Consider the following 25,577-nt stretch of genomic DNA (forward strand, 5'->3'; position numbering starts at 1 on the left):
TAGATAGTAAAATCCTTAATTTGAAAATCTTTTTAAAAAAGCACCCAGAAATAGTTCAAGTTGTATATCATTGTATGTCATGCTAAAAATGCTAAATACTTATGTAAGTAAAATTTGTCTATGAAAATCCTACTTTTTTCTTTCCTAATCTTTCTGAAAATGCCATATAATTTTTCCTAAATTGGTAATTGATACATATAAAAATTAATATGTAATTGAGCATTATATCTGACCTAGGAATTTAAATAGTAATTTCCTCTACAAGAGAATGGTAGAATTTAAATAATAACAGAAACTTGTCACTTACCAGTTTCTCTATTTCTGATTCAAGGTTCTGTATGCAGTCCAGTTTTCTCTTGCGACAGCGCTGTGCAGCAATTCTGTTTTTACTTCTTCTTCGAATATCGTGGATACAATCCAGTTGTTCTGGAGTCAGCTTGTGCATTTTCAACAAGGACTGAAAATCGTTTCGAGAGAGTGAAATTATCCGTTGTGCATTGAATGGCAGTTTTACCTAGAATGTAAAATAAACATTAGTAATTACTGCTGTAATTATACTTTTGTAATTATACTTTAAATCTAAGAAGATGAAGATGTATATCTAGGCTTTTCAGAGAACTTTAGATTTTAAAAAAGCCTCTATTCCCAATTTCTATACAATCCATTATAATAAAACCGATAATATACTTGATATTTCTGGTCTATTTCAGAAGATAATTAAGCAGATATTTTTCAGCAAATCAAACATTAACACAAGCATTAACATTTAAAATAGAAAGACAGAATTTAAGTTATTTTACTATTGCATGTTAATACCCCACAGATGTTTTTACAACCTAAAAATAAAATCTATTTTATTCTTTGAATATTACTGTGCAGCACTGATTTAATATTGTTATAATTATGCTAGTAATTTCTAAAGCATTTCAGAAAATTTATTTTTCTGTCAAGAAAATGGTAGCCTCACATAACTCATTTTAAAAGCTACACATTTTACTTGCCAATGCAGAAAAGGTTAGAAAAGTCTTATGAATATTTTAAAGTTCATTTTCAACATACTTACATTTGGAAAAAGGAGAAAATAACTTTTTTAAAAATAATAAAATTGTGGAAGTTTAATTATATTAATTATCAACAATGCAAAGGAAACATTGCTCAGTCTGGCAACCTACTTAGCTTGCCTTTCAAGCTTACAGAAATCACAAAAAATGTTTTAAATTTTTAAAAATGTTTTATTTTTAACATTCCTTTCCTTGTATCCAAATGCAACATTTATAAATGTCATAAAAATCTATAGATATAATCATGTATACGTATCAGTTCTTAAATTAAATCACTAACCCATCTTCGTCCAAAGCTAAGGGGAAAAAAAGCTCCTTCAAACCTATGTCATCTAACAGATACAAAACCAAAGAAAATGCTAAAGGACAGGATGTGGAGAAACGAATCTTTGCATACTGTTGGTGGGAAAATGGTACAGCTGCTATGAAAAATAGTATGGAGGTTCCTCAAAAAATTAAAAATATAAGCACCATATGATCCAGCAATCTCACTCCTGAGTATTTATCCAAAAAAACTGAAATCAGAATCTTAAAGGGGTATCTGCACTCCTATATTCACTGCAGCACTATTCACAAAAGCCAAATTATAGAAACAATCTAATGTCCCTGAGATGGATGGATAAAGAAATTATGCTGGGTATATAAACAAATACTCTTCAGCCTTACTAAAAGGAGGAAATCCTGCCATTTGCTACACTATAGATGAACCTGAATGGCATTATGCTAAGTGAAATAAGCCAAACACAGGAGAGTAAATCCTACATGGTCCCACTTATACGAAGTATCTAAAATAGTCAAACTCACAGAAACAGAGAGTAGAAAAGTAGTTTCCAGGGGCTGAGCAGAGAGGAAAATGCAGAATTGCTGTTCAGTGGGTAAAGTTTCAGTTATACGAGATGAGTAAGCTCTAAAGATCTGCTGTACAGCAACATTGTGCCTATATTTAACAACACTGTATTGTACACTTAGAAATTTTTTATGAGGGTAGATGTCATATTAAGTGTTCTTATACAATATAAAATAAAATAAATCCTAAGAAAAGGCAAAAATGCAATGGGTAAAATAGAAAAGTAATTTATAAAAGGAAACCATAAACTGTAACTCTAAAACCTCAACCTTTGAAAAGTAAACAAAAACATATTAAGAAAAAATTGTTTTAAATAGTATTTATAAATTAACAGAACCCTATTACTGGATTTATAGTAATATTCTATAAACAGCAGCTATCAAATATAAGCTTTTATACAGAGTACACAGATCAAGCCTGATATAATTAATATCATACCAGCTACATGTATGTAACTCATGCTAAATTATTAAAACATTCATGAAATTAACAGCTGAAATGGCTAAGGGGGGGGGGAAAAAAATCAACGGCCATAAAAAATATAGGTCCAAAAAATTTCCTGAGAAGCCACATTCCTACAACTAGTCACTGCTAAGCCACTGCTCAGTGACTAGTTCCAGGTCTAGAGATCCTTGTAGCAATGAACTAAATATATGCTGCATTTTTCCAGGAGTTATCATGTAATGACCACAGAATCATTATTCTTTTTTCTTCTGGAACATGGCATTTGATTTAAACAGTTAAATGGCCCATGTGCGAACACAGTCAATGTGCTATGAACCTGCTCCATGGTTAATATAAATATGCCCACTTAAAATATACGAACACACAAGTGCTTCAAATTTCATCTCTCTCTTTTGGTTATTTATCACACAATCTTGTAATTAACTGCATAGGAGTTTCCTCCTCCCTGCCTGGGCCTGCTCATAGCCCTAGTGATACAATGGGAGCTGGACCCAGAGTAAATCCCAATTAGCGGCTATTAAAACAATAAATTAAGAACATACTCCTGCTCACCTCACATTCTTGTTCTCTGGCTGAACAGGACTCACTGTCTCCTTCTGTGTCCGTCTCAGAGTCATCTCCCAAGCTAATTACACAAGCATACGGACAAGGTTCCTGCTGGGGTTCTGAAACATAATCATCGTTTCCAATTTCCAAATTGCTTGAACAGCCTTCGGTACTCAGAGTACTTATAAAAGGGCAGTTGACAGAACTCAACGTTGTAAAAGTCCTCTGACCTGGTTCTGGGCTCTCACTGATCCTGATCCCTAACCAGGGACACTCAGACCGTTTCTGTGAGTAGGTCTGTTCTGAGCCATCTTTGGCCACGGCAGGTGATAACTGTGTTTGGCAAGGAGAGTCTGTGCTGCAAATGTCACTCCAGAAGCCTTTTGCTAGGTGTTCTGCCACTTCTCGTTCCACACTACTCCGATCGCTGGAGGCAAGGCTACCATCTTCCCTGGGGCCTGAGTCAGATTTCAGATGTAAACCTTGACTTTCACCAAACGTTTTATCTTCTTGAACATCTGTCCCTGACAAAGGCTTTTCTGTTAACACTGTTGTGTTTTGCATACCAGTAAAATTCAAGTCCCCATATTGGTCGTATGTGTGTAAAAGAGACAGAGAATACAGTCCATGAGGGTCTGTGGAAGAACTATAGGGGAAAGGAGTCACTTCTGTTTTTTCAGCTGGGCAATGAGAAGCAGGATCTTTCTTCTTTGTTTCTTCAGGTTCCATTGCCAATTTACTTTCTTCACATTTTAAAACCACCTGCAAATCTGCACACTCCTGGGCCCCTCCCAGGCATTCACCTTCAGATGTCTCATTTGGCTGCACAGAAGCCTGAGCGTCTTTGACACTGGATTCCACAGTACGGACTCTGTCAGTTCCAAATGCTTTCTGGAATTTTCTGTATTTGGGGCATAATGATGGCAAAGCTAGAGCAGCATCCTTTTCTAAGCACATGGATTCATACGTTTGACTGGCACTGTCTTGTAGAGGAGGTGAGGCTTTTGCATTTCCTTGAGACCTGCGTAGTTTACAGTGAGGAGTCTGAACATTTTTATTTTCCAGAAATTCCTCCACTTCATCAGTTTCTAGATCCCTCTGGTCCAAAAGTGAAAATTTAAGGTCCGTTTTCTGACAGTGTGACGGAAAGCATTTTTTTCTTGGGCATTCTGGCTGGTCTGCAGTGGAGTCCAAAAACTTAAATTTGAGAAACTGAAAGCAGGATTCCTCAATATTATGCACACTTAAAAATTCCACACACTTGCTGACTTCATCCACATTGTCTTTACTTAAAATCAGTTTAGCAGTGTAGGCAAACTGAATTAAAGGTTCAAATCCTTTAACTGTCACCTGTTAATATACAAAATAAAAACAATCACATCATTTGAAAGATGTCTAGTAGGTAAAAAGAGAAGGGGAATAGAGAGATGTATAACTTACTTGTGATAATTATAAAATATATATTTTAATTTGATAAGAAAAAAATATTCTTCTAGGCAATGTAATTAAAACTAAGGGAGACTGGGAAAGCATGCTTATTACACCATGTTTACTGGAAACCCTCTACTTTATAGATTCCACCCTTAATTGCACACGAATTACGGTTTACTCACATGAAGACATAAGATATTACCATAATGTTCCCATGTTAGCAGAAATAAATCACCTATGAAATACAGCAGGATGGTCACAACTTGCTACACACATATTAAGCTGCCAGGTGTCTGTTACTAGCCCAGCTCAACAACTCCAACTGTTATAAAGTACAAAAGAATTTTTAAGGATAAAAAAAACAACACATATAAAGCACTTACAAAGAAGTCCTGACCCATGGAAAATGCACAGTAAATGGTAACTACTATCTTAGCTCATGCCAAAGATTTCCAATAATAAAATATTAAGATTCAGGTTTTAAAAAGCAATCTAACTGAAGTTTTTAAAATCATGCCTCACTATTGTTCAGTAAAAGTTCATGGACTTTAGGTAACAAAATCTTTAAGCAGAAACGTCCATTTACATTAAACCTGCCTCTGCAAACTGAGGGGCAAATGGAACCTGCTTGAAGTGCAGAGAAAGCCTCACACCAGGTTAAAAACACAAAACTAATTTTAATTCACTGAATTACTGTAAGAGTGATCAAGATATTATTAGTATTTGGGACACTGAAAACATGCTCAAGCAAGGCAGGAGGATCGCTTGAGGTCAGGAGTTCCACACCAGCCTGAGCAAGAGTGAGACCCTGTCTCTACTAAAATTAGAAAAAATTAGCCAGTGTGGTGGCGCATGCCTGTAGTCCCAACTGCTCTTGAGGCTGAGGCAGGAGGATCTCTTGAGCCCAGGAGTTTGAGGTTGCTGTGAGTTAGGCTGACTCCATGGCACTCTAGCCCAGGCAACAGAGCAAGACTCCATTTCAAAAAAAAAAAAGGACAAAACCATGCTCAGCTATGAGTATTTAACTAACTATTAAATGGCTAAAATAAAAAATAGTGACACCACCAAATGCTGGTGAGAACAAAGAGAAGCTGGATCACTCACACACTGGCAGTTGAGAACATAAAAGCAATTGCATCTCTGGTCTTTTAACCCAGAAAAATAAAAACTCATGTTCACACAAAAATCTGCATACAAATGTTCACAGCAACTTTATTGGTAATAGCCCAAACTAGAGTTAACCTGATTTCCTTCAATAGGTCAAAGTATTTTAAAAAAACAACTGGTAATATGAAATACACTCAGCAATAAAAAGAAACTATTGATATGCACAACTTGGATAATCTCAGCAAAGTGGAAAAACGTCAATCCCAAAAAGTCATACTGTATGATTCCATTTAAATAACATTTTTTGAAATGACAAAACTTTACAAAAGGACAGATCAGTGGTTGCCAGAGGTTAAGGATAGAAGAGGTGAGGGAATAAGGGATGGAGGATGGGAAGGAGGAGGAGGTAGTTATAGAAGAACACCACAAGGGATCTTTCAGTGTTAGAACTGTTCAGTAGCTTAACAGGTGGTAGACACACAAACCTTCACAGGGGATAAAACTGTATAGAATTTACACACACAGAGATTAGTAAAAGTAAAATTGGGGCAATCTGAATACTATGGGTGGACTGTATCCACTTCAATACCCTGGTTGTAATATTATACTGTGATTTTGCAAAATGTTACCATTGGGGGACACCAGGCAAAGTGTAAAGAGCTAGGCTGACGCCACAGCACTCTAGCCCGGGCAAGAGTGAGACTCTGCCTCAAAAAAAAAAAAAAAAAAAAAGGGAATTCTCCACATTATTTCTTATAGCTGTACCTGAATTTACAATTATCTCAATAAAATTTTCAAATAAAAAATTTTAAAAACAAGTTAAGATAGCCTAAAAAAGGCCTTTAAGACAGTAAGTTACACAATATTTTCAATCTGTCACTATGATGAAACACTTCAAATATTTGAAAACTGATGATTTACAACTCAAATTAGAATGAATGACTAGATACATGCGTGCATGCACACACCTTTCCTCCTAAACTCATGACTCAAACTTTGCTTTACTTGGAACGTCTCATGAAATCATTTGAAAATATGAACCATAATAAGTATATCTCCATTATGATATGTTATTTCTTTTTAAAAACAATTACTATAGGTTGGCCTTTTATTTGCCATTTTCTTGATACTTCACCATTCATTCCGACTTCTGCCATAGAAAAGACAATCTATCTGTTCCGAAAACTGTAGCTACAACTTCATAGAAGTATGCATAGCCAGCAATAAGCTAAACTGTAGGCACAGTTTATTGAGCTGTATCCAACAGGGCACATCCTACACTGACTTGTGGACCCGTCATACACAAAGAAGTTCTAAATACTTACTCCATATTCCTCTTAACAACTTCTATTTGTGTCCCAATACCAAAGGCTTGACACTCTTAGTTTCAGTACGAGTCAGTGTAACCATCATGCCTCTGCCCGAGAGAGAAGTCTCTCAGAGGCAGGACGTTAACAAAGACACAAACATTTATGAACATGCCAGGGGAAAATAGTATGTAAAACTAAGGTTCTATAAATATGACACAAAACCATTTCTTTTTTCTACAATACATAAAGACAATCTCAAAAAAGAAAAATGGGGAGAAAAAAAGAACACTTACGGAACATCTACTTTTCATGGGGAATGTCGTGGGGAAATGGATGTTTTATAGAACCCTAAACCTAGTTATAGTTGGCGATCACAGGAAAAGGTCCACAGGGAGAGAACGTCACACATGGCCTCTCCAAGCCATAACCTTTCCAAATGTCTGCTATGCACTGTGTGTGACCTCATTTGGTTATTGTATCAAAAAAAAAAATCAGTGGGTCAAGTTATTCAACTGCTCAATAAATATTTTTAACTAACACCCAAAAGTAATGATTTTACAAAATTAATGATTTTTCAAGGAAATGGGTTGCTACAGAACCTGGAAAATACTCCTCAGCCACCTGACAAGGACATTGTGCTTTAGTTTTAACTTTATACACCGTAAGAAACTTAATTAAGTAAAATGAAGTTACAATCACCAGGACACGGCCCTCTCACCTCTTCTGGTAGAGTAATGTTAAGCTCGGCATCAGCCTGGCCTACGATTCGTGAGTGGAAGTAGCTGCTACACGCCGCCAGCACGGACCGGTGGGCGCGGAATCGCTGACCCTCCACGAAGACGGTGACGTCGCACAACACGTCTTTCTTCCTCTGGTCATTGAGGCTGAGCAAGACGTTGGTGCTGTGCACGGAAGACTCATAGGCAAAAACCGAGTTCTCACTCAGAGACATTCTGCATAACAAGTGGTATCCAAGGAAGTTCAGTGGAAAGCATGCTTCTAATTGTCATCAACCTGCAAAGACACACGCAATATTTCACTTAAATAAAATTTTGTTTTAAAATGTTTAAAAAAATGCCAGATTGTGAAATATAAATTAAAATACATACTCATCACTGCAATAAAAATGAAAATAAAATCTTCCAGAGGAACAACCTAGAAGCATTTATTCAGTATACCTCATTTAAATAGGTTCTGGACGGCAGTTTTTCTAACTAATTTTGGATAAAGTTTCTTAGGGTGAGGGAGAGAAGAACTTTCTGAACCGAGTATTTCATGGCTCTCTGAAAGTGAGACATTTCACACTGCGAAAACACTATGAGCAAATAGATGAGGCCAGGAAATTTCTGGGTGGCATTTCAACCCTGTTGCTTTAAGACAACATGGGGGGAGGAAGAGGAAGTCCCCAGAGGTAACACTTGGGGATGAGACTGAACAGCAGAACAGGCATATGGCATTCCACATTCTCTTCGCCCGATTCCCCAACATCTGACAGACAGTGGGTGGGTTTAGCGTTTTATAATTAAGGGACACCATTCCACAAAAGGTAAAGTTCTTCCAACACCAAGAAGAAAATGACTCAAATTTGTCAGTCCAGATCTCAGTAATGAGTCTTTTTATACATTAAGTCTTACTTTACGCTACAAATATAGGCAACAAGTAAAACTATAATACTTTCTCCTTAAGAGCATGGTTTAACATATGCAGAAACATTTGGTTTTCCCAAAATGTTAAAATGTAAGAGAAAGTTATTAAAAATTCATATTTTTTAAAATACGTATTAACATGCCTCCAAACATTTTTTTGATCACATACACACTACTGGCAAAAATGGGGGGGGTCCCCCAGTACATGTACGTTTATCTGTTTTCTTCATACATGTACTATTATTCTGATATATGTGTTCTGAAACACAGAGAAGTTGAAAGAGGTTAAAAGAGACGTTCTAATATTTTTTTCCAGCCCCCCAAGGCCTGTGGTGAGCATCCCAGGAGTGTGGATCCCACTGTGGCGATCACAGGGACGGAGGACGATAAGCTCCTCAGGGCATCATCCCTGCACCATTCACTTCCACTCTTCTGACACCTTCCTCACTGTCTGGAACATGGGAGGCCCTCAAATGGTCAGTGAATGAGTAAACGTTACTGCTTTCAGATCCACTACCCTCCAAACAAAAATGAAAGGAGAAACAAGGACTACACAAGTTCAGACAGACCAGGCCCAAATCACCAGCAAATTCCACTTCAAAGATAGGCTTAGTTTCAAACACATGAAATGCATCGAAAAATGCTCTGCTTCTTAGTGTTTATTTTTAAAGTCTTCAATATAACTGAATGTTAAGAAACAGTTGATGAAAATAAAATTTCTCATGATGTGGTTAAAATTTACCTAAGGTTAAGCATCACAGTTTGTTATTTACTGATTCAGCATACCACATGAAATCACTGGTGACTTCTAAATTAAAACTAGAACTAATTCAAATTTTGGATTGTGCCCATACAAAAGAGCAGTAAATTCCTTTTAGTAATTGCTATTAATATTTCAGTTACCAACACAAGGAATCAGTGTTAGGGATAATAAGGAAAACCACCATTCAAAGAAATTACATATCTTCTGTAGATGGTACCACACAGACCACTGCTCTCTTCTCTCTCCAAGACTGTACAGCCTGTCCAAAGCACACTGGCCGCCTCGGCCAAGCCAGACTTCACCGCTGATCACCTGCCCTCCTATGTCCCTGCACCCAAGACCCCAGCCTCCTTATTCCTTCCTGGCATCCGGCTGGCAAAGCCTTAAAACTATACTACTCTTGCTTTTACATCTCACCATTCTGCTGAACACAGCACACCAGGAAAAAAAAAAAAAAAAAAACTATGAAAACATGCAGACTGGTGTAACTACAAACTTATGGTGTACAATCTCAGGATCTCAGCACTGTTCATCAATTCTTTCATATGTCTGTGTCTCCTGTTCTCCATAATTGTTTTCCAACTTGCCACCTTTCTCCTCAGTCAGCATCTCTCCCAGTAGACCACCAAAACTGGAACCCAACCTCAAAAAAAAGTCCCTCCTCCCACCTCCACCAGGTTCTCTTCTGTTGAGAACAATACGCAACATTTTCTCTTTTTTTTTTTTTTGGAGACAGAGTCTCACTCTGTTGCCCAGGCTAGAGTGAGTGCCGTGGCGTCAGCCTAGCTCACAGCAACCTCAAACTCCTGAGCTCAAGCGATCCTCCTGTCTCAGCCTCCCGAGTAGCTGGGACTACAGGCATGCGCCACCATGCCCGGCTAATTTTTTCTATATATATTTTTAGCTGTCCATATAATTTCTTTCTATTTTTAGTAGAGGTGGGGTCTCGCTCTTGCTCAGGCTGGTCTCGAACTCCTGAGCTCAAACGATCCGCCCACCTCGGCCTCCCAGAGTGCTAGGATTACAGGCGTGAGCCACCGCGCCCGGCCAACATTTTCTCTTGATCCCATATCATCCTTGCTTCTCTGGGATCCAAGACCTTAACACCCTCTCTCATATATACACAGCCTCTCCCACTAGGCTGGCTCCTTCCCACAGTTTTTGTTCATAAACATGTTTAGGTCTCTTCAAAGACTGTCCTTAAAAAAAAAAAAAAAATCAACCACTAACAGTATTTATTAAGCTCTAATTTTGCACCAGCTACTGACCTAAGTGCTAGACAACACTTTATCTCACCTACTCCTTACAACCACCCTGGGATGTTCTTCTATCATCCCAATTTTACAGATGAGGAAACCAAGGTTCAATGACAAGTATCTTGGCCAACAACAAAAGACCAATAAGACAAAGGGGAATTTCTATCGAGTATTTTTAACTACTCCATCATTCTGTCTCCAGCTAGTGTTAGCTGGGTGCACAGTCTGGAGACCCACTATAGTAATGTGGGGAGTTGGCTATTACTAAAAGGTTATGCTTGAGAATGAGGAAATGAACCTCACAGAAAGCCAGGAACAAAAGAATTGGATCTGACCTTCAGAAAGAGAAGTACTCTAGGCCTTGGACACTGGGACTTAAAGGTTCTTTGGATCCCGAGGTGGCTCCAGCATAAACAATTCCTACACCTTCACTCCAAAGCTGCTGGTAGCCCACCTAAATGCATTTGTGGCCTGCTGCTTCTCATCCTGCTACCAGCTGACTCACTGCTCACCTCCAATTCCAAAGAGAGCCTTTATTCTTGGCTCAACATCTGTTTAGGCAGTTTTCAGTAACAGATCACCTCATGGTTTCACAGCCAGCTTATAGATTTGCTGCTCTTGGGCAAGATGCCAACCCCAAGTCCTCTGAGCTGTAGCTGGGAGAAACTAGAGAATCCGGTGGTAAAACAGCCACCAAAGAGAAGCCCTCCAAGAAGAGCCTGTCTCTGAGTGCGGCATGCACCAGGATCGATGCTGTCTGGGGCCCCCACACTCAATCTCTCACTGAATCCTGCCGCCTCTGCCTCCTAATGCTGAGGTCCTCTTCCCTCCATACGCACTGGCACAATTCTAACTCAAGCCATCATCAGCTCTTGCCTGGACAAATGCCGTTTAGCCATGGCTCACAAGCTCACAAATGTACAAATACAGTTACATAAAATAAAAAGTGAAATCAAGTTTCACTTATGAATATTTTATCAGAGTACTTTGCATTTAATAAGGATATTTACCACTCTATTTAAATTTTAAAAAGAATACCAGTTGTGATCCATTTAATTTCAAGTCCCACTAATGGCCATCACCTCACGCATTAAATACCATGGGCCCAGTGGCTAACGGCTCAGGATTTACAATCTTATACTGTCTGGGTTCAAATCCCAGCTGTCACTTACTAGCTCTACGACCCTGGCCAAGTTGCTTAACCTTGTCTATAAAATAGGGATGACACCACCTCACTGGGATGTTGTGGAGTTTACGTGAGTTGATGAGGCAAAAGGGTTTAGCACAGTGCTTGGCCTCCAGCAAGCAAATAATAAACATTAGCTATTAATGATGATAACAATATTAACAAAAGCCTTATACCCCTCAAGCCCCTCTTGATCTCCTCCAATTTATTCTCTCCATATCAAAGTGATTCTTCCCTTACTGATATCTTCCAAATTACTTATGATCACTTCAAAATCCTTAACATGCTCTCAAGACCTGTGTGGTCAGGTTTTCTACCTATTAACCCAGGCTTACCTCAAGCTGCTGTCTCCCTCCCTTCCTGCTTCTGAGGCTCCACACTCTTAAGATGTCAGGGCCTCTGCATATCCTGTGCCCACCACCTGGACATCTACTTTTCAGCTGGCTTACACCTCTCCTTTTAGTTCTCAACTTAAATGTCATAACCTTGCCTCTGCCATATCCCAAGCATATAATAGATCTACGGTCCCCAACATCCGATTCGTGGCCTGTTAGGAACCTGGTGGCCATTACCACCTGAGCCCCCCAACATTCCCCTCCACACCCCGCCCCCCATTCTGTGGAAAAACTGTCTTTCATGAAGCTTAGGAACCAGGCCACACAGCAGGAGGTGAGCAGCAGGTGAGCGAAGCTTCACGTGTATTTACAGCCGCTCCCCATCACTGGCAGCACTGCCTGAGCTCCACCTACCCACCACCCACCCCACTGTGGAAAAACTGTCTTCCATGAAATGGGTCCCTGGTGCCAAAAAGGTTGGGGACGGCTCTAGAGTATCTGGTCTAATACAGGTACTTGGTGCTGAATGAACTTGTCATTTTTAATACAATTCCAAAACCCAGATCAGCTAAATCTTCTTCCATACACAGCCCATTCAGCTATTCCAACATAGACAAAACATCATGGAGCCAAGCACTCAGAGAAAAGTTCTTAAATGGCTTTTCCAGAGCTACTACGGGCAAAAGGGAGCTCCAGCTCATCCGTCTGGGAGCTAGAAACATACCTGTGAGACAACTGGCCAAAGAAAAGTAACGGTTGGTTGGCAACTAAAAACACAGCCAAAACAACCAGCTTGTGGGAATGAGGATGCATCGAGCAAGGTTCTCATTAGCATGGGGCACTACCGACAGTATTCTTTTCAGTTTCCTCATTCTAATTCCTAAGTGGTCAGAATCCGTTTTTGCCCAATAACTTGACTATGCAACAACACCAGATAAGAATGGCACACAACCTTCTAATGTCCATCAAGCACCTTCTAACTTTTCTCAAACCTAAAAAGTAAAACAAACACTCCAGACTTCCACATCTAAAATTCTATTAATTTGTTAACACCAAATTTTGATTTCTATATTACACCTGAATTTTTCCACATTCTTGGAAATATATTCTACTGTTATAATTCAAAATAGAGGTTTGCTGACCTTAGCAAATTGCCAATTCATTCACTAATGCTGACAAAGGATGAATAGGCATTTTAAAGCTTCCTGCGCCTCAGTTTGGAAATAACTTCTGCTCTCTGCTCAATATACACAATTTAAGTTTTAATACAGTTACCACTTGATGTTTTTGCTTTCAATATGATACAGAAAATAAAACAAGATGCTGTGGCTTTCTCACATTTTAATACTTTAAAGATAATTTACTTAAAAAGAAACTTAAAAACCTAAGGTGAACATCTGATCATGGAGTCAGGTGTATAATACTTCATATAACAGAAATTCGTAAGAATGTTGTATGAGGATAAAGTTCCATGTGTACAAAAGAGCTAGAATTTTACTTACCTCAAATCTCAAAGGACTATGTTGTATTTCAATTCTCAATGTACACGGGTACAGTAAATAATTTAACACCAACGATTCACTTAAAAGAAAAAGGCCACTATCCATTTTTTTATCTCACTGAACAATGACACCTGGTCTTCCTACAAGGGTTTACCTGTGCCACACGATGCACTAGGTGCCATGAAAATACAAATAAAAGACTATCCCTGCATTCAAGAAGACCATAACCTAGATATGGTCAAACAAGAATGATGCCTCAGGGTGAAAGAGACAACCAATGGTCATTATAATCAATTTACACAGCAATATGGACGTTTCTAAACAGTAAGTCTACAAACAAAAACTACTTTCTGGCCATTTTTTTTTTCTGCTTGACAACCTAGAGGGACCAATTTTCATTTAACCACAATATTCAATTACTGAGAACAATTATTTCCACCATTATTCTGTGAGTCAAGGGTGTGTGTGTGTATGGTTGGCTACAGGTGGTGACGTGTGGACATCAGAAATGGAGCAACACAGGCAATTGTCATGGCCTTTAAATAAAAGCCATGTCCTGGATCTGCAGCCTGGTCTACTCCTCAGAACCGCCTTCCCCTTCTTTCGAGTGGCCATCTGAGATTTCCACTTTTTCCTTCTCACTGCTTCTGCCAACCACCTACCACCCCATCGATTACTTTTGCCTCACTCAATTTTCAGGGCAGGGTCTTTAATGGCTCAGAAGACAGGCCAAATTCTTCTTACCATGGCATCTTAGCTCCAGTCCAAGCTTCAAAATCTCCTAAACCAGTTCCTGTTACAACATACCCAAGATACCCAGAGTTTGAGTGTGGTTCTGAAATTTGGTGAACATTGCCTTCAGTGTTCCAAGTGGATGGCAAAGACCCAACATGTGTATACACCTCTGACTTTCCTTTAAGGGCCTTTATTTTAAAAATTATTTTAAATTTAAGGTGGCAATGCCCATAAGAAAGAATCTTTTTAAAGCCATGGTTTTTCTTTCTATCACTCTCAATTCTCAAAGAAACTTTGCATCAAAAAGTCTGGAAATTTAAATCAGGACAGTAATTTAACAAAGCATTCTTCCTAAGGTCCCAAGACCTGCCTCACCTGCCAGGAAAGCCAAGAAGAATAACTCAGTGACCAAGACTTGCTATTTTCTTTAACCTTTTGTAGGCTTAAATATCACAAGTGTTTAAACATCTGTTTTTGACAATCACATTTTCTAAAATCATTTCTCTCAGTCTTAAGAAAAACTTTAAGTATGACTGGATAAGGCACACAAATATATTTTTTAAAGGCTAAATGAAAACGGAAAACAAAGAAAGAGTTTGAACTAAATACACAAGTGCTTACAGCAACAACAAAAATGATGACCAGTAAATGACCTGATAATTTATGTTAAAACTATATATAATTAAAGATGCCATAAATTTTTTAAATGGAAAAAAAAATTGCTACAATTTTTGCAGCTCAAGATTACTACAATACTATTTGAGGTCCCATACAGGCAAAGTTGTGTTTTTTCTTTTTTCATTTGCTTTTACTAATATTAAATATTATATATTAATAGTTAAGTCATGGATGTTTGTTATATTTTCTGGATCTAAAACCAAATTTGAAATTATAAAACTAGGGTTAAGCTTTAGAGGAGTTTGAACTGTTACAGAAGTTTGAAGAAGTTTTTTATAGACTCACCTACTCAGAGGTTAGAAACAAAAGGTTTTTTTACTCCCAAATCAACAAATCTAACTTCAATAATTCTGGGTCATAAGTTTAGAACAGCTTGTAAGAGAATAAAGGAAGAAAGATGAGAAGGAACGTAGGAAATCCAAGCTCCAGAACAGAAACAAGACTAATGGATTCCACTGTCATACCTTCTTACTACAAAGAATTTAAGAAACAATGAAGTCTTTTATTTGCTTAATATATTTGGCAGCTACTTGATTCTTAGGATTGTTACATCTTTGTTATGAAAATAGAAACTAGCAACTAAAATTGGTCCATACCAACAAAGCTTATTTACTGCATATGTATTTTATATCTAGCATTTGTCAGTCACTATTTCCTAATCAACTTTGAACTATGATTTATATATTAATAGAATGAACTGCATCTATTTAAAAACACGCAACCAAATGAGCTTTGACAATATTATATGTGCATAAAAACACTACCACCACCACCACAATCAAGATACAGAAATTTCCATTACTCCTCAAAATTTCACACGTCCCTTCAAGTTCTCTCCTCTCCTGTGCTTCTGGCTCCAGGTAACCAATGATCTGCTTTACATCACCACAGATGAATGTGCATTTTCTTTTTATATAATTGGAATCACACATTATCTACTTGTTTCAGATTTCTTTCACTCCACTTAATGATTCTGAGATTCACTCATGTTGTTGTATACATCAGACGTTTGTTCCTTTCTATTGCTGGATAATATTCCATTATACGGATATGCCACAATTTGTTTATCCATTTGACTGTGATGGAGTACTGATATAAAGATTGCATTGTTCTCAGTTTGAGATTATTGTCATAAAGCATCAATGAACATTTGCATGCACATATTTCATATCTCACTAGAACTTTAGTTTGCATTTCCTGATGAGTAATGATGTTGAGCATCTTCGTAAGTGCTTTCTTAGCCATTTGTCTTTCTTAGCCATTTGTATATCTTCTTTTGTGAGATGTCTGTTTAATTCACCTGGGCTTTTTTATTCTTAGTATTGAGTTATAAGAGATGACAGAATTTTGGTTAAGATTGCAATGAAAGAATAGATCAATTTGGGGAGAACCAATATTTAAAAAATTGAGTCCTCCAGTACATGAACATGGCATCTCTCTCCATTTACTTCTTTCATTTCTCTCAGAATTATGATCTTTTTAGTAAAGAAGGATTGCACAATTTTGTTGTATTTATTCCTAAGTATTTTGTGGTGGTTTTTGTGTGTGTGTGTGTGTGTGTGTGTGGTTACTGTAAATAGAGTTGGTTCTTAAAATTCATTTTCTGTTTTTTTGCCACTACTGTGTAAACACAAATTATTTTTTAAAATATTAACCATGAATTCTGCAACCTTACTTAATTCACTTACTAGTACTGATAGTTACTTTGTAGATTCCTTAGGATTTGTATGTACACAATCATGTTGTGTGCAAACAGAGATAGTTTCACTTCTCTCCCATCTTTACGTTTCTTAGTTCTTTTTATTCCCGTATTGCAAGGACTAAACGGTGAGAATCGTGACAGTGGTTGTCCTCACCTTATTCTCTTACAAGGATAGTGTTCAGTATTTCACCATTAAATATGACATGAACTGTAGGTTTTCTAAGATGAGCAACTAATGGGCAGAGAGGGAGGTGCAATAATTACTACCTCAGTTAACTTAAGGCTCCTGCAAGAAACTCAAAAGGGAAGAAAAAAAGGCAAAGAATGAAAATTCCCAAAAATTCCCCAAAAGAGCAAAATTCCCCAATTCACTCAGCCTCCTCTAAGGCATGCCTACATCATTTTCTAAACGTTTATACCTCAGATATCCCTAAAAACTCATCATCAGAGGCTAGAGATGAGAAAGACAGAGAGTTGTTGTCAGAGAGCACACAAAAGGATTTAAAGACTCTATCAGAACCTAACTAACGTAACAGCTACCTGCTCTACAAAAAACTAGGAGTGGACAGCACAAAATTGTGGTTTATAACTTGCTAACTCCCCTGCCAGTTGAGCAAGTTACTTTACATCTCTGTGACAATTTTTTTCCTGGCAAATTAGGAACAAGAATAGTACCTTTTGTTGGAAAGTTCAAATGAAATAATATATATACTCTTAGGGCAATGCCTGGCATATAATGAGTGCTCAATAATCATTATCTATTATTTGAATTTGATGCTAGAAATGTTTTTTGAGTAGCTGCAGGCAAAGAAGTGTGAGCGCAACTACCTAGCTCAGTGCCCAGCACTGACACAGCACAGGGATGGTAACAAACACTGCTAATTGGCTTTCAACTTTCATAATAGAGAAATAATAGAAGATTTAATTATCGTTACAGAATAGAATGTAAATATTATTAGCTTTGACAAAATAAGAGTAAAACTGACAAGGCTGGGAGATGGAATCAGAGAGAATGGAAAAGTAGTATTTCCATATGGCTTACCACGTGCAGGGTCAAAATACTGCCTTAGATTAATGAGACCAAAACACACACACACACACACACACACACACACACCCCCCACACACACAAGTTTAGAGCTGGAGGCTGGAGTTTCAGGTGACCAAGAGCAGAAATGAAAATGATATGCTTATAAATATAGGTGGGGAGATGGTAGAAGCAAACAAAATCATCATCCATGGTAACAGGAAGTCTACAGATAATGTCTTAGGTTGATAAACTTAGGTATAAACATCTTAGAGAAACAGAAGTAGCCACCAAAACAATTAAACAGCAGAAAAGAGTAAACATCGTATACATCTATGAAGCAGAATGAGGGGAAGCATGAGGCGCAGTAGATAAGGTTGCTCTCTGAACATTTTTTAAAGCCAAGAACATGTATTACTTTGACCAAAAGCACAAACTTAAAATATGTTTAGATAGTAAACAAAACTAGCAAAACTTAGTTAAATCTAAACTGCTGTCAGTCAACTTGGTTTTGAGTCTTAATGCAACTTTTTAAAGTTTCTTCAAGTAAAAAGGCACTTGATAGAGAAAAATCAATCCTGAACTAAAATCTTGGATTTTAAAAAAACTAAGAGATGGGGAAGGTAGAAAAAATACAGTAAGATATCTTCTTGTTTGGGAACAACGATATGCATACTATTTTTTAATATTGATAGATGGCAATAACAGGTTCTTTAAAAATCTAGAAAAATGAGCTCTGAACTGCCAATCCACTAGAGCACTGATTCTCCATCTTACAGAATCTGATGAAATCTATTAAACTTCCATGAAGAAAATCATTCACATAATAAAATTTTGCATTTGCTTTTAGTAGAATTGATGGATTAAATCAAGAGCTGATTCTTTGAGAAAACCAATAAAACTGACAAACTTCTACAAAGTCTCACCAAGAAAAAAATGAAAAAGAAATGAATATATAGCATTCCTATCATCATATAAAATGTACCATAATGAATCCTCTCTTAAAATTTCTTGACTCTCCCTATACCCCTCCATCTATAATTCTCTGTTCCTCTTGATATAGAACTCCCAAAAGAACCATTTATACCCACTCTGTCTCCACTTCCCTCTATTCTCAATTTCATTTAAGCCCACTAAATTCAGGCCTTTCCCCCCTCTCACTCCATGGAAACCATTTCATGAAGCTCAATGTCCTCCAAACTATGAAATGGCAAACGTTTAGTCTTCTTACTCAGCATTTCAGCAATATTTCGCAGGTTGGTGATTCCCTCCCTGAAACTTTTTCTTCACTTGGCTTCCAGGATATCACAATCCTCTGGTTTCCCACTTACCTTAAGGGCAGCCACTTATCAATTTTCTTGGATAGATCTTCCTCCAAACTTCTAAATCCTGCACAGCCCAGGGCTTAGTCCTCCGACCTCTCCTCTATATTTGATCTAATTGCCACTTCTCTCTTGAACTTCCTACAAAATGTATCCAACTGCATGCTCCAATTACTACCTATATGTATAACAGGCATCTTAAATTGGACATATCCAGAAATTTTGGTTGCCACCCCCACACACACCTTCTTCGGATAGATATCAAAATATTGATAATGCTTAGATCTAGGTAAATTTTTTTATTGTTTCTGCATTCCAGTTCTTAACCATAACACATACTACTTTACAATCAGAAGAGTATTAGAATAAATAACTATGAACAAAAAAAAAGTGTCCTGGTTAAAAATGTAGTTCACATTTATTTCGATTGTCTTGAAGCCTCCCCCAAAATGCTGATTACTTTCCCCCCCTTTATAACAGATGTTTCCTCCAGTCTTCAGCAGATATTGGTTTGTTACTATATGGTAAATTCATGGGAAACTCTAAAACAACAGTCTCTTCATAGTCATCACTAAAGATTAAATTTTGTAGAAACTCAAAATATGACAATGTTGGAAAAAAGAGAACCCTACCACAGGAAAATAAGGGGGAAAGACCCAACAAGGTAGGTCTAGCCGTGTGAACGAGGTCAAACACACCTCTGTGCAACTGGAGTAGATAGCTTAAGTAGGTAGCTCTTGCCCTACTTGTCTCACAAAGCCCTTTGAAAAGTATGAAGTGTTAAACTCATAGAATTATGAAAGCAAAAGGAAATCAAGTTTTAATTTAGGTTACTGTAATACTACCAGCAGCAATGGGATATAATTAAGGCTCTGCTGATATCATCTATATGATCTTCTGTAAGTTACCTCACAATTCCTATAACAATAAAAATTCAATAAGCCTAATAAGGATCTCAACATGGTAAAAAGAAAATATTAAAACTGCACAAGTCTGCCCAAGATAATTGCTAATTTCACAAAGCTAAACAATTTCTAATTAAAAGAGCACATTCATTTAGGGTGACCCGCTTCTGTTACAGATAAGGAAACTGAAGCCCTGAGAGGGTCAGTAACTTAAAGGTTGAAAAGGTCTCTGCTCCCACGTCCAAATATTACAATTCAATTCATGTTACAAGACCCAAGTCGTATGTGGGGGGCGGGGTGGGTACAAGTGAGGAGGTACGGAAGAGCAGGTACAGGGAAATGCCTCAAATATCCTGTGTGTAATACAAACGAACACTATTAGACAAACAGATTAAATGGGCATTCATGGAATAACAAATTTTCTCTTATTATTAAATATTTGGTGACTTAATTTCTAATTAACACTTTTTGGATTATATAACCAATCTCAAATATGATTTAAAAGGAATCTGAAACTAAACTACACTGAATGTAATCTATAATTATACATTTCACCAAAAGTTGCTTTAAATACAGAGTATTAAGTGTCCATGTCCTATGTCTATAATAAATTAAAGATTTTTCATATGTCATTTTGTTTTAAACTGTAGAAATTATTACCATAATCCAAATTATTTATTTTCAACTCCCTAGAGGAGGTGAAAGCCCTAAAATTAGTTCAAGGTCAGAATGATCCTCTGTAGGTTTATGAGTTGACACACATAGTACGCAAAGTAACTGAAAAAAAAAAACAATAAAAAAGTGCCCTTCAAATTCCCAACCATACACCAACTCATAATAAACTTGAGTCAAAAAGGGAGAGGGAGGAGGTTAAGAGTGAAAAGAATGTTAAGTAACAATTTTAATTAAATAAAGCAGCGGTTATAGTAGAGCAATTAGTGTATCACATGAATCACAGACTTGACACTCTTTAATTCGAGCCTAGGTACTAAATTAAAAGGCCTTATTTTAAAATAACCTAACCACTAATCCCTAACATAGGGCTATGGTGTCTCAATGTATTATACCTAGCTACAACTAAAAATTGTTAAGTCCATTTTTTATGTTACCTTGAGAGTCAAAATAATCATTTCTAAAATGGAGATTTCCAAGCTACAGAATTTCCATCAGAGCTCTCAATAACTACTTTTCATTATATAATAATCACATAAGATTCAGTCAAATAAGTAATAATTTGGGGCCTATAAATAAAGCTAAAATATATTTCAGTTCAAACAGTATCTGAGGAACTACTGAGTAGGTAAATATGACTGCATTTTATCAAGACAAAAATTATTTTGGCAGTATTACAAGTCTTTCCAAATGTTATCCAAAAACTAATACCACTTCAGAAGCCTACACTGGCCATTTATCACAGTCTATTAGTTTCTCTCAAATATTAATAGAAACTATTAGCAATTAATTTCTATTTTGCAACACTCAAGTGTTTATGTGTTTACATTATTTATGTGCCTTTCACATAGCAAACAAAGCACCAAAACCTGGGATTGAGAAGAAGGACGAAGAATGAAACATAAAAGTTCTTTGCACAGCGGCCATAGTTAATAACGTATACAGTAGCCACCTTTATCCCTGGGGGATACATTCCAGGACTCCCAGTAGATGCCTGAAACTCCAGATCGTAAGGAACTCTATATATACTGTTCTTTCCTCTACATACATACTTGTGATAAAGTTTAACTTATAAATTGGGCACAGTAAGAGATTAACAATAATAAAATAGAACAATTTTAACAATGTATTATTATAAAAGTTATGTGAATGTGGTTATGTCTCAAAATATCTAGTAGATGTAATATTTTCAGACTTAGTTTGACCACAGGTAACTGAAACTGCAGAAAGTGAAACTGTGGATAAAGGGACAACTACTGCCATTTCAAAATGGCTGAGAGAGCAGATTTAAAGGTTCTGGACACAAAAAATAAGGGAGGTGATGAATATGCTAATTAGCTTGGTTTAATCTTTCTACAATGTACACATTTAGCAAAACATCACATTGTACCCCATAAATATATACAATTATTATTTGTTAACTAAATAAATGTTTAACGTACTTTGAAAAGTTTAGGTGTGCTACAAGAACACTGTATAAACTTAAGGTGGCATTATTCTTGAAGTCCAAAAATAATGGCAAATAAGCTGATCTCGAACAGCTCTCCCTTCTAGGAGAGGAGTAAGTGTGTAGAGAGGGAAGGAGTGATCCTGTTTGCATCCCTGATTCAAGAATTTGGGTTCTAAAGAATCCTGGCCCATCTAGTCAATGAAACTACCATTCTGTTGGAGTTGGGCTAGCTAGCCAGCCTCACCACTCAGTGTGAGTCACAGATACCACAGGTGTGTATGCCTTTGCAGATAAAGAGAGAGAGAGCGCAGTCATCTTCATATAGATAGAATCAGAAAGTACAAGATATAATTATATGTTCTCCTCTCCCTGAAAGTATTAAAAGAATGACAGAGAACTTTTGAAATGTTTAGAGTACTGATATCTATTCCTTCTATCTATACATTTTAGGGCATATTAGGTAACTTCAATTTTTAAATGATTTTTAAAACAAACACCACATGTACTCAGTATTACATTGGAACTAACCAATCAGCATCATGTGCGCAGAAGGAAGTAAAACTCAACAGAAATCACGTAGGTGGAAGGAGGGAAAGGGTGAAATCATACCTAACTGGTACAATGTACACTATCTGGGTGATGGGCACACTTATAACTTTAACTCAAAAAGTACAAAAGCAGTCCATGTAACTAAAACATTTGTGCCCCTGTAACATTCTGCAATTTAAAAAAAATTAAAAAAACATTTGATTGTAAAGGTACTACTTGATCATAATATGAATTATAATGACATATTAAAACAAAAAAAAAAGTCACCCAAAATTCCAAATCCAAAGCCAAGCACATTTTCTTTTTCTCCTCAGAAGCATGTGCCTGTGTGTAGTGGTGGCAGGAGTAGCAGCAAAGACAACACTGCTGACCACCAAACCCAAACCCTGTGTTCACATATCTACTCTCCACCTAAGGCCATGTATTTCTGGGGAAGCAAACCCCAGTCCCAGCCCAAGATGAATCAGGATCCATTTAAGCCAATCACAGCAGTGCTATTTCCCTTGACATCAACTGATTTAGGCAAGGGCTTGTGAGCAATGCTGACCCACAGAGAAGAAAGAGATAGGGTAGCATCTACTATGAGGCTTCTGGGAAAAGCTTTTCTGATAGAAACATCCCAGAAAAAAAAAAAAAAAAGCCAGTGTCTCTCCTTCTTCCAGGAAACTTAGTCATATTTTCTTGTGACACTTGAACTTGTAGCAGCCATCTTGCAACCATAAGAGGAACTAGCCAAGGACAAAACAAGGATGTTGCTTGCATTTTTCAACCTTTTTCCTCTGATCGAAGTTTTAAATATACACACAAACACACAACCTTCCTGACCCAACATCCCCCTACTAAAATCTATTTCTCTCTACTCTAGTCTTCTTCACAGCTAAGCTTCTCAATATTGAGTTGTCAATACAAGCTGTTTCCTCCACTAAACTATGTATTTATTATTAACATTCCTAAGGCTTTCCTAATTCCCCAAAACTCAGGTTTCTAATAGTCTATGCTTTTATATGTTGCTACTACAACAATTAATACATGCTATAGTAATGGTTTATTAGACTATATCTTCTGAAAAGTTCTGTATTACCAATATCTAGAAAAGTTCCTGGCTTATAAAGGCATAAATATTTGTTTCAAAAGTTAAATGTAAACCCAATACCTAACAGGTAGAAATTCCACAAATATTGAAATGAATTTAGCCAACCTACTATCTACACATACCAAAAGTTCAATATGTGTATGTGTGTGAGTTTGGGGGCAGAAGCATCATGCATCAGAAGATAAGAGAACAAAGTGTCTTGAAATTTAAAAATACAGTTATTCCTTACTCTTCATGGATTAGAGATCTGTTCCAAGTTAACTCACCAGAAGAGAATAAGGTGCTTCTACACTGGCATCTGAGGAGCAATGGCAAGACAGCACACTAATATCTAAACTCTTCTGCTTCTGGTGACCACTGCTGCCAACCTGCTCCAGAGAAGAAAAGGTACCCAGCCCTTCTGGGGTCTAGAAAACAGACGAACTAGGCTAATGACAAAAGGCCTTCCCTCAGAGGCAAAACATATTGTTCAAAAATCTAAAAAATATGCCTATAGCGTGATCAGCACTTATGACAGTCCTTTCCCACAAAAGGACAACTAAGCAGGGAAAGTGAATAGTAGCTACAGACTCATCCCCAACTAGCATTTCCTTTGATTTCTCTGGATGACAGCTGAAACTGAAGGCATGTCAGCAAAGAACCCTAGTCAGCTGGGCAAAATGCTTTTCTACTTCAAAGTCTTCTACTAACGTGAAAAAAAAATTGTAACAGCTAATAGCTTTTTTCCTTACTTCTGTTAATTTAAATGATAAATCCTACCTAGAAGAGAATCCTGAGCCATGCTGGTAACACTCCTTAGAAAAACATACTAGACAGACATTAGATACTTTGGAAAGTGAAGAGTCCTGGGCCAAAACCTTATAACCACTTTATATTTTTTAAAATAATCTTTAAGTATAAAATATACACTAATGAAATTACTAATCTTACCAAAAAAAAAAAAAACCACTTACTCCAAAATTACCACCTAATTACAGGCTCATAAATTTATTAAAATTAATCTTTTATAGCTACACATTTATAACAAACTGTCCGATGGACAAGTAACTGCACTGATTTAGAGGACTTCCAAAAGATGCTGGCACACTTTAAAGGAATAAGGCAGTAAGTATGTAAAGATACCAACAAGCAAGGAGTTGAGTAGGTAGTTCTCCCCATTTTTTCAACAGGGCCCTGAAGAGTTCACCTCCTTAGGCCAAAAACACTTCCCCTGGGAGTCCTAGAGGCAGACAAGCCAATAAAAAGAAGAGATTAATGGAAAAAAGGTGTGTAGGAACAGAGAGGGCTATTTCCCTTACTACACTATTTAGTCTATAATCTTGGAGATGAGCTATTACTAATGTTCAGGCTACAAAGGAATTGAAAATACTTCTTAGTGTAATTCCACTTTATTGAGGGATGAGGAAGTGGAGTGTAACTGTTCCACTATGAGTCTGATCCAATCTAAAAAATAACAAATAAGAAAAGTGAAAATAACTTTACCAGATAGAAACTGGTAATAATTATTTTACTACAAAAATATTCTTTTGAATAATGAGTTTCTCCTGGCATTAACAAAAGGATTTAAATTTATTTTTAAAAGAACATGATTTGCACACAGTTTCAGCTGCATTAAGGTAACATTTTCTGAATTGTGCCAGTACAGAGAAAGGAAATGAGCAGCCAGCCAACTTCATTGCATGCCCACTGTGCTCACACAACAGCCATTAACAACCAAGATTCTGGCAACCACTATTTCTTTGTTCCTTATGTTTGCTTTGAGGCAATTATCTTATTCACATTTTCCAAACTGTCCCTGATCCTAAATAAAACAAAGGATCTGTTCTAGAGGAGTGATGATATTGTAAGTATTAGATATATAAGATGACTCAAATTATATTTTGCTCAATTCAATTCTGAGCCAAATATGGGTAAAAATAAGTCACAAGTTTTCTTTCTATCTTAGGAGATGAACTAGAAGAATGACTTAATTACAGCTGCTTCCTCAAT

At 37.0% G+C, this 25,577-nt stretch overlaps 1 protein-coding gene across 3 annotated transcripts in view; it reads right to left on the reverse strand.

The window, feature by feature from the left end:
* The window catches only part of BACH1 (BTB domain and CNC homolog 1), a 44,452-nt gene that overhangs the window by 14,109 nt on the left and 4,766 nt on the right, over nt 1-25,577 (reverse strand). For 2 of the 3 annotated variants that reach the window (XM_069475003.1, XM_069475004.1), the window contains exons 2-4: nt 7,486-7,781; nt 2,926-4,269; nt 308-514 (exon numbers count right to left, since the gene is read on the reverse strand). In XM_069475003.1, coding sequence (XP_069331104.1) covers nt 308-514; nt 2,926-4,269; nt 7,486-7,719 — 1,785 coding nt within the window. In that variant the 5' untranslated portion in view covers nt 7,720-7,781. Of the gene's footprint in view, nt 1-307; nt 515-2,925; nt 4,270-7,485; nt 7,782-16,724; nt 16,765-25,577 lie in introns of those variants that run through there. The other variant, XM_069475005.1, reaches the window with a different exon arrangement.

Source organism: Eulemur rufifrons, chromosome 7, assembly GCF_041146395.1.
Source record: "Eulemur rufifrons isolate Redbay chromosome 7, OSU_ERuf_1, whole genome shotgun sequence".
In the NCBI taxonomy this organism is placed as follows: domain Eukaryota; kingdom Metazoa; phylum Chordata; class Mammalia; order Primates; family Lemuridae; genus Eulemur; species Eulemur rufifrons.